General features: G+C 36.2%; 5 protein-coding genes across 5 annotated transcripts; 2 read left to right on the top strand and 3 right to left on the bottom strand.

The window, feature by feature from the left end:
* Positions 1-25: 25 nt before the first annotated feature.
* BDF20DRAFT_878789 (Sec1-like protein) lies at positions 26-2,151 on the bottom strand. Its single transcript, XM_053081519.1, has 5 exons — positions 2,036-2,151; positions 1,755-1,950; positions 1,140-1,642; positions 583-1,062; positions 26-486 (listed from the first exon to the last, which is right to left on the bottom strand). The coding sequence occupies exons 1-5, from the start codon at positions 2,123-2,125 to the stop codon at positions 64-66; spliced, it is 1,692 nt and encodes a 563-aa protein (XP_052934934.1). The 5' UTR covers positions 2,126-2,151; the 3' UTR covers positions 26-63.
* A 3,858-nt stretch (positions 2,152-6,009) lies between these two features.
* BDF20DRAFT_878780 (uncharacterized protein) lies at positions 6,010-6,975 on the top strand. The gene is made up of 3 exons (XM_053081518.1): positions 6,010-6,166; positions 6,244-6,556; positions 6,620-6,975. The coding sequence occupies exons 2-3, from the start codon at positions 6,453-6,455 to the stop codon at positions 6,720-6,722; spliced, it is 207 nt and encodes a 68-aa protein (XP_052934933.1). The 5' UTR covers positions 6,010-6,166; positions 6,244-6,452; the 3' UTR covers positions 6,723-6,975.
* A 2,251-nt stretch (positions 6,976-9,226) lies between these two features.
* On the top strand, positions 9,227-9,376 carry BDF20DRAFT_821991 (uncharacterized protein; the record flags this gene model as incomplete). The annotated part of the gene is made up of 1 exon (XM_053077657.1): positions 9,227-9,376. A coding segment is annotated over one exon (150 nt), but the record flags the coding sequence as incomplete, so codon positions are not given.
* Positions 9,377-10,812: 1,436 nt separating this feature from the next.
* Positions 10,813-11,321, bottom strand: BDF20DRAFT_878775 (uncharacterized protein). Its single transcript, XM_053081517.1, has one exon. It carries the CDS (start codon positions 11,205-11,207, stop codon positions 10,968-10,970), a length of 240 nt encoding a protein of 79 aa, XP_052934931.1. The 5' UTR covers positions 11,208-11,321; the 3' UTR covers positions 10,813-10,967.
* A 1,566-nt stretch (positions 11,322-12,887) lies between these two features.
* BDF20DRAFT_878772 (uncharacterized protein) lies at positions 12,888-13,117 on the bottom strand. The gene is made up of 2 exons (XM_053081516.1): positions 12,960-13,117; positions 12,888-12,930 (listed from the first exon to the last, which is right to left on the bottom strand). The coding sequence occupies exons 1-2, from the start codon at positions 13,086-13,088 to the stop codon at positions 12,892-12,894; spliced, it is 168 nt and encodes a 55-aa protein (XP_052934930.1). The 5' UTR covers positions 13,089-13,117; the 3' UTR covers positions 12,888-12,891.
* Positions 13,118-13,686: the final 569 nt, after the last annotated feature.

Raw genomic sequence — 13,686 nt, 5'->3', positions numbered from 1 at the left:
ATTGAAAAAAGAAGGAAATGAATTGTTCGAAGGGATACACAATTTTTAGGAGTTTTTTTATTTTTATTTGAGTGACATGAATTTCTCGCCAACTTGGCTCAATTGCTGTAAAAAAGTCTTAGAATTCAAGATATTGTTTCCACCTATCACAATACGGACACCTGGAGTTGATACATTCAGTTGTGCTATATATTTTGCTTCTTCAAACGTAACACCACCACAAACAAACACGATAATATCTTGTGGTCTTTCCCGAACCAGATTACTACCATCATCTGTCACAAACGGATAATCTGTCTCTTTAAGTCTTGCTTTGATAAGCAGATCTAAAGTATCTCCAAGATGTGGTGTATGTTGAGTATAAACGTTTTCAACGCCTTTCAAGCCTTTCAAGGCACTTTTACCACGAGATAGGAATGATTGGTTGGAAAATAGATCATCTTGTCTTTGTTGGTAACCTGCATAAAATAAGATTGCAGGTACAAGCTGATTTTTCAAAGGGATAGAATTTCAGTCTTGTATGTCTAACAAACTTAAGAAAAACACACACACACAAAAAAAAAAAAATAGTTCTTTACTTACAGCGCTTTTTCGCTCGTTCACTCCTACTTTATCCAATAAGCCAATCAACGACTTTATCATGTTATTTGACATTCGTTCGTATCTGAGAGCATAGAGTAGTACGAGTCGAACCTTTGAATCTTCATCAATAGTAGGCGACTCAATCAACCTTTGAATACTCTTCAGATCTTTGCTATGATTTTCATTGCAGGCTAGATCTTGTTCCAGTTCACTTATTTCCAACAGATGGTCTTGAGCCACGCGCCTACTGAGTTCACTCACCAAGGCAACATGCTTGGATACATTCCCTGATAATTTTCTGAATTCTGGATACTCCTCTACAAATCGCTTCATATCTGCAATGGATTCTATATTCATATTTGATTTTGTTTTTGTTTGATATTCATCCACATACTGTTTGATCGTGGCACCTAAATCGCCCAAATTCAGGTACATAGATTTTTTAAAGAAAGGATCTTGATCTGGGGACAATACTATTTCCTGTATGAGCAACCTTTACTGTGAGATCAAACAATATTTTCTCTTATCCTTCTCTAGCATCTACTTTAGTTGTCTACCTTCATTTCATTTCTTACTTCAGGTACATTACTCATGTCGACTCTTCCATGCTGAATTCCAATCAATTCATGTACCATTGCTTGATATGTCCACTGCGTCAATAATGGAGTGACTGGATCGTTTTTTCTATCCAAAATTAGCAATATAGGTGGTGTATCTGGTCTTCTAAAATCGAACAGTTGCCCTTCTGAATGAATGGTATTTGTTATCTCCAAAGCTAATTTTTTCGCTAGTGCTGAACCTCGTTCATAACGAATAGTAGGCTTCCTCTTCAAACTTAGCAGAACAGACGAAATGCCTTTCACAGTCTGTTCAAACGTATCATGGTTCCATTCATTTACACTGTTACCAAACATATAACGAACATCTTGACCAAGGGAGAATAGCTCGGAGTTGATGGCGAGATAATCCCCAAAATACTCCTGAACTTCTCGAATCACTTCATGTTCATCTACTTCAGCTAATTGTTCAATATCTGATTTTCTGATACTATTGCTGAAATCTAATCAGTAATTGTCGAAGCAAACAAAAAGGAAAGGTTATATAACGTGCTATGCATTAACGTCTAATTTTCAACACTGCATAAACTCTGTTCTTCTGTAAATCAAGCTTACAAATATAGTAATCGCCATAAGAGGGCTCTTTCAGTTCAGCAATCAAATATTGTAGTGTTTCACGGGTAGGTCTCAAGAAACAAACACATTTGAGATGATTCATTTTATCTCTATTTCTGTTATCAATTCGGTCGATTAGATAGCACTCTTTCGTAAGTAGATGGGATTGGGTTGTCACAAGAGAGATGATGGGTGTCTAAAGGAATCATCAATAAAACTGTTAAACTTCAGTACCAACATTAAAACATAACTATAGGAAGCGGGTTTATACAAAGCTTTACTGTCTCCGTATCTAACAGAAGTGCCTTCATCCCAGGTACATCGTTGATCAACTTGTCTGCATAATGCTGAATTGCCTTTATCACATCCATCTTAACGAAACGTTTACACGTGATAGGAAAAAAAGGAGAGAGTTTCAGCAATAAGGAGTTCGAAAGGTTTTATACATTGAGCTGATCAAAAAACATTCTAGAAGTTCGATAGAATGTAAAAATAAGAACAGCGCTCTATACCTTTATGCGACAGCCTGTAGGTTACATTACATAAATTTCTTTTTGTCCTATGGATCTTCGTCTGAAAGCAATTCGTTAAACTCTCAGGATCAACATCATGGCCTTTCTGCTGCTGTCTTAGAAATTACGTGGACAAGTGTAAGCCAGAAAGATGTTCATTCTCTACGAAAAACATCCATAGATACGAAAAGTAACTTTCGGGGACGCAATTAGCAATCTGCCATTAATAGATTCATATTGTCCGTACAATTAAAAAGCTTTTACAGTCAAGTTAATACACTATTAGTGTTGAATTAAGTTGCGTTATCCAATGCCATCTTTAAATTTTTCTATTTTCTTCATTCATTAAATTAAGGAGTTTGTTCTATATGAAGTCTATACCAAAAATAAAATAAAATAAAATATATATATATATATATAGCAAGATAGACTCAAGAGAGTGATATGCGATCAGTGTTAGCAATTATCAGTCAATGTCATCTGAAAACAATAAGCAACTACGATTACAAGAATCTGTATGAACGTAAGCTTCCTTCGAGTTTCAAATATGATACCCAACAATTCTAATGTATATTCATCAGTATTTGGCAGTTGTAAATTGAGCAAACTATGCATCACATCTGCAGGAGTTCTTAGTACATTGGAAAGAGAAAGGTGATCTAGCGCGTTTACCCAGTATGACAATTTTTCAGGGCAGCCAAGGATAAGAGTGATATTCATTTTCGACGGGTGCTGAACACAACTTACAAGCTGACGAAGGTCATCGTCGCGGCCTCGTATGATGCAATGAGGCCTGTACTAAGAGAATCGAGTAGCAATCGTGCCAACAGGTGGTAACTTTATGTGATAGTCTTAAGACCAAAACACCAAATCCAAGCATGGCAAAAGCCCGGTGGGCATATAATAAGGAATGATGCCTAGCAATGATAATGGACCTGGTAACTTCTCCTGAAGATCGCGCTGCGACTAGCCTAAAGTATACTGGGAGATAATTTGTCAAAGAAAACGGTCTGATTGGTACTGATTTTAATCATCAATGAGTACATGAAGGAGTTCAAACAGATGTATCGATAGTAACTATTTGTAGCAAACGCTGATAAGCATTTCGAAATCGCTTATCAAGCGGTGGACCATTGTTACGAACATCAGGAGCCATGAACTTCTTGATGCTATATCGTCATTGAATGGGAGGAAAGTCAGACGTAAGCAATTTTAGTATCTCTCCTGCCTTATCCGATTTTGGACTATCGATCCGCAGAAAATTGGTGAACATATTATACGGATATGACCAAGACACAGCGTTTGCTAAAGTATAGCACAAAGGTATTTGAGTGAGACCATAGTGCTCATCAGCTGATAACAAGGCGACGGGTGCAAGAGCAAATCTTAAACGGGTATCCGCATACCAACGGCCCTGGCCAAGTAACATGAGAGGGGAGTGTAGGAAGTTCGGTGTGAGTGTTATATCCGTGATACAAACAGTGACTCTCTAACAACGACATCAGATAATACATCTCAAATTTTGTTATAAATAAGAACTGAAACGATAACAGAGTTAAATGAATTTGTATGTTCTTTGCGTACTTTCATTTGATCTGTTCCAGTCTTTAACCCGAGGTACATGATCGTTTGTTATAGCTATTCCGGGCATTATCAAGAGTTTCACCGTGTTTAATTGAACTAATATAAATACACTTTGCATTCATGATTCAATAAAATCATTATTATTGTATCTTGTTATTTTGAATTGTTTTTTAATACTGTTTATTGTTAGATACAACAGTGAGGATAGATAAAGTAGGAATTCACTTGAAAATTGGCAAAAAAATTCGTGAATGCTGCAGCCATGGTACAAAGGAGTGATTGCCGGTACATTCATAGATACAGTAACTATCAGTGAAGTAACGAAATCACTGTTGCTTTTCGAGCGAAGAATCCGTTGTTGTAGATAAGCAGGAGGGTCGAATGCTGGTGACGTAGATCAATGACTCCTAGGCCACTAAGAGATCTGCGCAGACAGATGGATCGTCAGGAGGGGAGCTGGGCGAAATGGTGATACAAACGTTTGTTCGACCTTACGAATATCGATGAGCCAGGTCTTGGGAACTGGAACTACGCGCAACAGATGCCAAATCTTGCTGAGTATTTGTGAGCTTACCACAAAGGACAATTCACGGACAGAAAGACCCGTCTTTCAACTTACTACAATGTAGCTTAATAATGTTCATTATATGACTAAGATGTCCTTTCAATTACTTGGACGAAGAGTGGAGCGGATAACCTAAATTGCGAACAACTGTGCCACTATGTTTGATATGGTATTTGATATTGGCAGAGTTAGCGATATTGATTCAAAAAATACAGCTCTCACCGGATAAGGAAACAATCTCTGTCTTGTGAAGATTGACTTTAGGATTACTAGCGGATCCGTACAATGACAGGAGGTTGCATAGAAGGGTCCACTCTTCATGTAAGGCCAAAAACACCTTAAGATCACCAGCATGACTGAGTAATTTAAAAACAGGAGGTTGATACCACGGTATGGGATTGTCATCTTTCCCCGTAAGCAAATGATGTATAATGGGAATCTTTCCCAATGCAGATATTTGCGTAGTGAGAGACGACATTGACACTCCCTTAAGAGAAGAGGCTGAAATAGTACTTAGAAAGGGCTCGAACATCAAATTGAAGAGCAGAGGCGACAGGAGGTCTCCTTGGCGTAGACCACGACCTTGTAAGAAAGGCTCTCTGAAAAAACAATAATTAAAGCAGAAATGACCGTCGAGAAAAATAAGGATATCAGGGCTGGGATAAGATGGGTAGGAAAGTTGAAACGTGACAAAACCAGTCTAAAATATTGAGGATGCACGCAATCGTAGGCCTTTCCAATATATCAGTCCCCACTGGCATGACCCCTATGTCGTATTTGAGGGTAGATGATATACAAATATTAAAGATATAATTCACTTTATGAAGGATAAAGATGAATTATACAATATTGCAAACCAGAAATAATTAGAAACTACATAAACTCTAATATATGAGTACCGTGAATTAAGTGTTGTGTTTAGTTGACAGCATCATATGAGATGTGGAGAACTCGTATACAAATTTTACAAGATCCTCACACCTCATTACTGCTGAAATAATATAAAGTAGAGTAGGAAACGAATATAGAATAAGTGATGATTCTTATACGAGATTAGCTACCTCGTATAAGGCTGAACAGGTTGTCATTTAGGATATATAGTTTACTTATTTTGCTATAATACGTTACTATATGACATGGGATATATAGTAGAATTAATATATGGACATGCAGGATATATTGATTCAACACCAAGGTATAATAGGTTATAAGTACTATTCTCTGCCTTCGGCATAAAGAATGATTACAAGATAATAGTTTGGGATCATCCTTTACAATAACTGTTCACTCAACTCAAACACCACGCACGAATACTATTTTCCTAATTAATTCTATTTTCCTGCAAGCAGTGCTACATAATGGTTAGCACGGGAAAATAGGTTAGTTGCATGATCACTAGATCAAGCCATGGACACGTTTACAAGTCCACCCGCTCCGGGTAGATGCGTAATCTCCTCAAGGGAGAATTCTATTCTTTTACGGTTCAGAAGACGTACGTCTTCTTTGAGTAGAATAACTCAGCTGTCAGTTTCTAGGTTCCACAATATGAAGAAGATATTTAAATTTTTGCAGTAGATATTTTTCTTCTCTTTGAACTTAACTTGATTCAAAATAAAGACCTACTAGTTTGATCTCGTTAACTTTTTACTGTTTTTAATTAAGTGATATTTAACTCTACAAGTCGTCAAATACCACACCCTGTTCCCGTAGTAGGCTCTCGTCCATGTGGTTCGAACGACCTCCATTGTCAAGTAGGTCTTAAGAGGAACAGTTGTGTATGTTTATTTATCTCACCACCGTGTCTTTTTTTTTTTTTGCTTTTTTCTAGACTTGGAATATCAAGGATTGTAAATGCCATCAATCCAACAATCAGAAGTCTTATTTATAGTAACTTGAATGATAATGAGAAACTAAGTTTTCGCTTCGAAAAACGTTGTATCAGCTTGTACAAGTTTAGAGCCAGGGGTCTCCGCTGTAATTGACAGAATCATCAAAGTTGATGAATCTAGCGAACATAAATCATATTCAATCGAAGATATGGATGAATTGTTGGAGCAAATTCAAACAAAGGAGGCTGAGTGCAGTAAGAACAAGCAACGAGATACACAGCTGTATCAAGCTTTAAGTTGTATGGAAGAAAGGTAAGACTGAAACCATCAGTATAAGTTATTTATTGTTCAATTACTTATTCTCTTACTTGATAGAGTTAAGTCATTTGATTTATGGGATGATAATGATAAAACGAGCGAGACTGCACACTATCGCAGATTTGCGTCGCTTTTGGACATTATTTTTAAAAAAAAGTGACATAAAGCTATACGAGTAAGCTTTTAATTAATATTCATGATAAAAATGTTGTGGATTGCGTTAATCGTTCTATCATTTACGCTATTGTTTCAGCGGTGATACAGGGTCAAGGTCAACAAAACTACAACGTGATGTGGTATTTTCCATACCTCCTATAATATATAAAGACGAATTAGACACACTTTCAAGCATTTGACTCGTTATATGATCATAGAATCAGAATAACTTGCACACGTCATCGTGTACTCTAAAGACATACGCATACATAATGCTGCATTCCTACTGGTTAAGAACGAGTATTTAGCTCCTTTTTTTTTTGTACCTCTTTCCTTTCCTTCTTTCTTTTGTTGTCAATATAAACATTCAGTTCGCTATGAACGCTTCCCTCTCTGATTTTCAGTGTATAATAAAAGGACTAAAGGAGACTCATTTCACCTTACAGTTTATATCAAAGTTATAAGTCGCGTTCACTAAACATAAAACAACTACAAATATCACATGTGAAACAAATAAGGCTATTTTTCAAGCCATGGATATATCACCCACTTACACAAGAAAAATTGATTTACTTCTGAAATGCAGTGAAGCTAAGGCTACTATTGAGATGTCATCAAATGAATGGAAACGTGCTTCTGTAACCAAGAATATCCAACTTGCGTAACAATGCAAGAATTTAAGAGTCAATACATCCATTCCTAAAAACTTGAAAAAATTCGGTAATAATATAAGTACTGTAGCAATGAAAAGCTAGTTTATTTACTACTCTTTTAGGTAATTCTGCTTATATATACCAACTAGTGTGGTGTCAAGATCAAGGGGTTTATTTTGCAAGTACTCTTGCAGTAGTTCATCTACCGACAAGCCCGTTGCTATTACTTGAAGTGAAATCGACATTAGAATCACTTTTTAGACTTAAGGTATGTTGAAGACTTTCGAGATGAAGAGAGCTAATATTAATAATTCCCTTTAGCTTTCTTTAACCTATGATGCTAAGATTATCAAAACCTCGCTACAAATACAGAAGCAGAAAAAGACTAATCAAGATATAGCTGACACCGCAGAAGCCTCCACAACTCCAGTTGAACATTTCCCATCGTCACCTACTGACTCTGCATCGATTTCTCCACTGCTATTGTTATTTTCACAGCCCTTAAACGAAATATCTCTATATGAGCCGTTTCTATTTTTTACGCCTAGGAACAACCGTGTTAAGCGAAGACGCCCATTAATGAAGGATGAAGAGGATGATTCCGACGACGCTGATAATGATATAAATGCTACTATTTGAAATCCAAAACTCTAACGTTTTGATTTCTTTACTTATTGGTAGACTAAATTAATTATTAATCATTCTATAAATCTTATCACCGCCTACGTCTCCCCACATCAGTCTGTGATCCCATATCCTATGTCCTCGACCGTCTTCCTACACATCTGATCAACAACCCATCCCAAAAACAAAACTGGCATTTTCTATGGCCAGCACTTTGTCACATTTTGTTTGAACTCGACTACTTACACCACTCTCAAGAGCCACCTACAACTCCTCGGTTAGGGCATCTATTATTCGACTGGTTACCCTCTTCTCTCTTCCAACCCTTTAGTCCATAATCCTTTTTACCCTTGAGCCCTAAGGGGGTTTTTAGATTCTTTTCAGCCTTTGGATCTGCCCCGGGCAATTTAAATAAGCTTAATATCTCGTATCCATTGGGCTTTTTTTAAAAAATAAATAAATTAATATTATGTAATAAAATCTATGTTTGAACGTATAAATCTTATCAATTGTCAAGGACGATGAAATTCGCCTTCTTTTGTGCTTTCCCTGGAGTTTGAGCCTGCTTTTACTTTTCTCATTTGATAGCTTCATTTATATAAAAAATGGATGCCCTCTCATCACTACTAAATTATGTTTACGTTTGAAGGTAATACTCATGACAGGCGCTAAGCCATAGGCTCGTAGTATTTTACACAAGATTACTCAATACTGCTTACATAAATAATATATCTGACCATCACTTCTCGGTCAACTGAAATTTATCAAGCTCTTTAAGAGGTATACTGAATGTCCATAAAATTTTTATTATAGACACTGAAGGGTCTAATTAACTATTAATTTTCGAACGCAACCACTTTAAAGGTATACGAGCTCCCTACTGAGTGCAAACAGATGCCTACGCTGGCATCTTGGCTAGCTATTGGTGGTGTCCCTAAATCGTGCATCTACCATCCATAAAAAATGTTTGCTCGCTTCCGCGCTATCAAATGTCTCCATCTGTCATATTCTTTTTTTTTTTTTTCTTTTAGAACTTAATTACTACCATCACCGAGAGATCCCTCCAGACTCTCAGCCTCTTGGTACCGAGTTGATAAACTATTTGACTAGAGCGTATGAAGTTACTCTTTCCGATGCACAAAATCTCTTCCAAGATGTACGAATACCAAGTATAAAACACTACGAAATGCAAAGAAGTGAGCAGTAGTCTGACGTGAAGTTAGATGAAAACATAGAGGAGATTGTAAGTACAGTTAAATTGCAGAGAAACGTTAAAAATAAATATTCAACTAAACAAAAGCTTTTGTTTGTATATATGAACAGACTTAAACTTTTTAATGTTGCGAAGGCTGACTCTGTAGTTAGCGGTATTGTCGAATGAACGGCTCAAAGTTGGGCTAAACCACTTTAAGAAGATAAGTACTGGAATATTTTTTTAAAAAAAAACAGATAGACTTGGTTAATAAACATACAACGAGCAAATTTATTGCAATGATAACCCGCAAGCACGATTGACTGACACAATTGTGTTTCTCACTCACAATTTTGCAAACTTAAAGATTGAAAGCATTGCTGTTCATAAAGTCTTGTAGGCCTCATGCAACCTTTCGTTTCCAAAAAGTAATACTTCAATCGCTTTTTGGGGACAATAATACCAAGGTTGGTAAACAAATGGCTTAAGTCAAACAGGAGACTGCAACAAATATATTGATTATTTTGATAACTGCGTTTTTGTATAACGAATTTGCTTCCAACATCAACATGCAGCCACCTTTAAATGTTGGGCTGAGAAAGTAAATCAGCTATTGTAACTACTCCCTCTACGAGAGTAGTAATCTCATACAATTTTAGACGTTCCTAAATCTGTTGCATTCTTGAGGCTTTGAAGCTCCAAGAGGAATAGTCCACACGCATCAGGATCGGTTTTTACAACCATCTAATAGCAAAAAGCCGATGCCTAAAGATACTGTTAGTGGCAATAGCTTGTATTATTCGAGAAAGTATGGGTAAGATGGATTGTTCCTATGAGATGAAGGGTCATTATATAGTAGCCAATAATGCGCCTAATCATACGGCTAAAGGAAGAGATGGAATTATAACTAGGCGAGGCGATAAGCTTATTGACCTTCAACACTATTCCCCAGAGCTTGACCCAATCGAAGCATTTTTGGGCATTAATGGAGAACGAAGTCAAGCGTAGTAAGTTTAAGAGCAGAGGGAACCTAACTACACGAATTACTGAAGCATGTGATTCTGTCCCTCCCATTCACTTTCCATGCGTTTGTCAGCATTTTGTGAATATTTTTGAAAAGTGTTTAGTGAGGAGAATATTTGCATCAATAAGTCGATAAATAAAGATTGTTGAAGATGTCAAGCTTCGAATTAACCGCCCTTTAAAGGCCCGCCTTTTGATATTCATAGCCCGTTGTATAATTTGTTCTGGCCGTCCTTTCGCGTTAGATCAACTACAAAAAGCACAATGCATGTTTAAGATGAATTTAGGCTAAACTTTATTTTTTCATATATGGAAACACCATTTCTATCTCAGCAGCATATCAATCATGAACTTTTTTTTGAGCAGAAACATACCGGGCATTCTAATTGTATAACTTACATCTGGAAGAAATCTGAACGCATAAATTTGCAGAGTGAAGTCTTCAACTTTCGATGCATGTAGTACTTCAGTAACAACAAGATAGGATGGTGCTGTAGAATAACTGTATAATTTAATACTTCCAGCTTTTTAACTTCGAGTTTAGACGAAGCTGTGATATAACTGGGCAAAACGAACCAAAGTTTTGAGACGTTTAAATTGGTGTTTGAAGACCGAACTAAAGTAAACTGGAGACGTTTACTTGTAAAAATCGAGTCAGTTTCGTTCTGGCAATAATAAGAAAAGCATGAAGATGCTGTCTTTTGGTTGAACTTCGTCGGACCTTCCTTGTCTTTTCAAATTGAAATGCTGATAGCCATCATTTTTTTTGTTTGCTGCATTGGCATCGCGGTTCCGTAATTCTTTCAAGTTCTGTAAACAAGGATACTATAACCACGGACGGTGTTAATGCTTGTAATGTGTCTGAGCAACAGCAATCGCATATACGCGATGTTAGATATTTATCAACTATTATAGCGAGGAGATCGTCACCTGCTTCTCTTGTTCTCAAGGCACGCCACAAAGTGCCTATGAACAGCAGATTTGCTGAACATGCCATCACCAAATACGATAAGAGGAGCCATTTTGCTATCACTCAACCTGAATTTATTAGAGGCCTATGAAAATCTTATCAATTAGGATTATAGTGGACTAAATTAAAAGTAGCGAGACTATAAAAAGTGTTGAATGTCTTTATTTCGAGTTAACATTTGGGTCTCTTTTATATCTTTTGAAATAAGTAGTTTGTTTAGAGAAAGGCATGTCTGAGACCTTGTAAATAAATATAGGCAGATAGGAAAATACATGTAGTGTTGTTTAGGTGAATAATTATTACATATATTTGGCCTAGGTAATTATAGAGGACATCACAGCCTATCGTCTTGTTGAAGAAAGATATATGTAACTCAATTGACAGTTATTGCTACAAGAGTTACCAAACCCATTCTATTTTTGCACTGACACTAGTACTATCTAGTTCAAAGCAGTTTCAAAACTTAATATGTCTAAAAAGTTACAACAAGTATCCGAATCCTTGTATCTTGATCTGATGGTCCTCCAACAGTTCTAAAGCATTTTACCGGATGAAACCTGATACTTATGCTTCTCTGTAAGTCTAATTTTCTGCATAATAACTTTTGTACAAGTTTAGGGCTGAAAGTTATAAAAAATGCGAAATGAAAAAGAAGATATCTTTTCCTCGTTTAGAAGTTCTTCATTATAATATAACTTTAATAACAAAAACGCGATAAAAGTGTTGCTGAAAGACATGTCACAAGCATTGTAAATCACCTTTTTCGCTTATTCAAAAAGGGTAATCTAAAAGAACGACAAAAAAAAATGCGATTAGAAAATTTTTCCTATTTTGTATAAAAAAAGGGCTCCAAATAATTTGAACATATTTTTGTATTTTGTCTAAAAAATCAGATGTTTGTATAAATCTGAATCAGAAAACCGTATTTACGACCCAGGTGTGACATTTCATATAATGCCTATGACGTCAAGGCTGTTCGTAGGCTGTATCTTTACTTACCTTCAAACTCCGGATTCAGCAAAAAAGTGTGGTGCACGTTTCCAAGTGTAAACAAAAAACTAAAGCAGTAAATTGAAATTCCGCAGAGCTTATAAGGTTCGAACTTTTTTACAGACAAATACAGTTTTTTTAACTTATGAGTCGGACTTTCATACTGTTTGCTTCAGACGAACAGAATATTGGATTAAGAAATTCCATAATATTTTTTAGATTTAACAATTTTTGTTTGAGATAATCTTTTAGAGTTTGAACTCAGGGCACTATTAAAACGGAAGGGTGACGAGGAAACAAGAGCAATAACCAGCGCGCTTAACTATCCTGTGTAATATATTAAGCATACTATAACATCAAAAAACTAGCTGAGGAGCAAAGATACGCTACTGTCTGTATATAGCAATAATTTTTCAGAACTTTGGTGCATGTTGATAAGAGCCATCATTATTGAGTCAGTTGATCGTGATGTTCTCAAAAAAAAAGGAATGCGATATACAATAGAACACACAGTGTTCTTTTCCTTTTTGCTTTCTTTCTTTTAAACAAAAGTGGAAAGGCAAACAACGCCTCCTAGCTCAGAACGGCCCTCATAAAGGCCCACGCTGCACATAGGTAAGAATATCTTATTTACGACTCTATCAAGAAATCATCTACGTTGCCTCAGTTACCCACACACTAATACCAATGTCATACAATCATTCTTCGAGTGCTTCATCGTCTAAGCCAGTGTTGTCAAAAAAGGTGTAAAAAAGAAGCTCTCCAAGAATTCAAAGCTGATAATAAAACAACGAAAATGATTACGTATCCGTCCTGTAAGCAAGCCACACATGCATGGCCTACAAGCAATCTGTGTCCGAACAAGAAGGCAAAAGTACCTATTGATGGTGAAGATGAAAAGGTGGAAATCTGCTTCATCAATGAATATATGACTAGCTGTAATAAATGCAAGCATTCGACATTTGGAGAATGTAACGACAGCGACATCAAAGCGAAGAGTACATGCTGTATTGCAGTATAAAACTGTAATACAATTTAGAATCGCGAAGTCAATGCTGCCAAAAACATCTTTCTAACGAGACCTACATGTGTGATTGATATCATTCCTTCACACATCCCTACAGTGTAAGTTGTAATATATTTATAAAGTATAACCAAAGGCCGAATGCTTACTGTTTCGACCTTATTTACTCAACTCACAATTCGATAACAATTTGGATAATTTCTGGTAAGTACGTCTGAACTTACAACAAAATTTATCTAAAATATATAAATTTATTTTCTCATAATATACTCCATTTTTCCAAAGATGCCTAGTAGTATTTCCGATTATAATCGAAAAAAACTGTAATACCTAATCTAAAATAACTGTAACTTATTTTGGTAAACCCCTTTTTGAATTGCTCTTTTTGAAAGCTGCTGAAAGTATACCAATAACTTTCCAACTAGTATATTATTGTTATACTTCACATACGTAGATTACGTCGGACGATTTCGTAATTGCACAGAATGTACA

The sequence above is a fragment of the Mycotypha africana genome (genome assembly GCF_025528875.1).
Source record: "Mycotypha africana strain NRRL 2978 chromosome Unknown BDF20scaffold_7, whole genome shotgun sequence".
Lineage (NCBI taxonomy): Eukaryota > Fungi > Mucoromycota > Mucoromycetes > Mucorales > Mycotyphaceae > Mycotypha > Mycotypha africana.
The sequence above is the reverse complement of the archived record's forward strand: the minus strand, read 5'-3'. Positions and strand labels throughout refer to the sequence as shown.

What these genes read in the sequence shown, in the direction of transcription:
- BDF20DRAFT_878780 (XM_053081518.1), top strand. Translation starts at nt 6,453, where the DNA reads ATGGATGAATTGTTGGAGCAAATTCAAACAAAGGAGGCTGAGTGCAGT. An exon ending in TTAAGTTGTATGGAAGAAAG is followed by an intron (nt 6,557 to 6,619) that starts GTAAGACTGAAA and finishes CTTACTTGATAG; the next exon opens with AGTTAAGTCATTTGATTTAT.
- BDF20DRAFT_878789 (XM_053081519.1), bottom strand. Translation starts at nt 2,125, where the DNA reads ATGGATGTGATAAAGGCAATTCAGCATTATGCAGACAAGTTGATCAAC. An exon ending in TTCTGTTAGATACGGAGACA is followed by an intron (nt 1,951 to 2,035) that starts GTAAAGCTTTGT and finishes TGATTCCTTTAG; the next exon opens with ACACCCATCATCTCTCTTGT. An exon ending in AAGTAAGAAATGAAATGAAG is followed by an intron (nt 1,063 to 1,139) that starts GTAGACAACTAA and finishes TTGCTCATACAG; the next exon opens with GAAATAGTATTGTCCCCAGA.
- BDF20DRAFT_878775 (XM_053081517.1), bottom strand. Translation starts at nt 11,207, where the DNA reads ATGGCATGTTCAGCAAATCTGCTGTTCATAGGCACTTTGTGGCGTGCC.
- BDF20DRAFT_878772 (XM_053081516.1), bottom strand. Translation starts at nt 13,088, where the DNA reads ATGAAGCAGATTTCCACCTTTTCATCTTCACCATCAATAGGTACTTTT. An exon ending in GATACGTAATCATTTTCGTT is followed by an intron (nt 12,931 to 12,959) that starts GTTTTATTATCA and finishes GAATTCTTGGAG; the next exon opens with AGCTTCTTTTTTACACCTTT.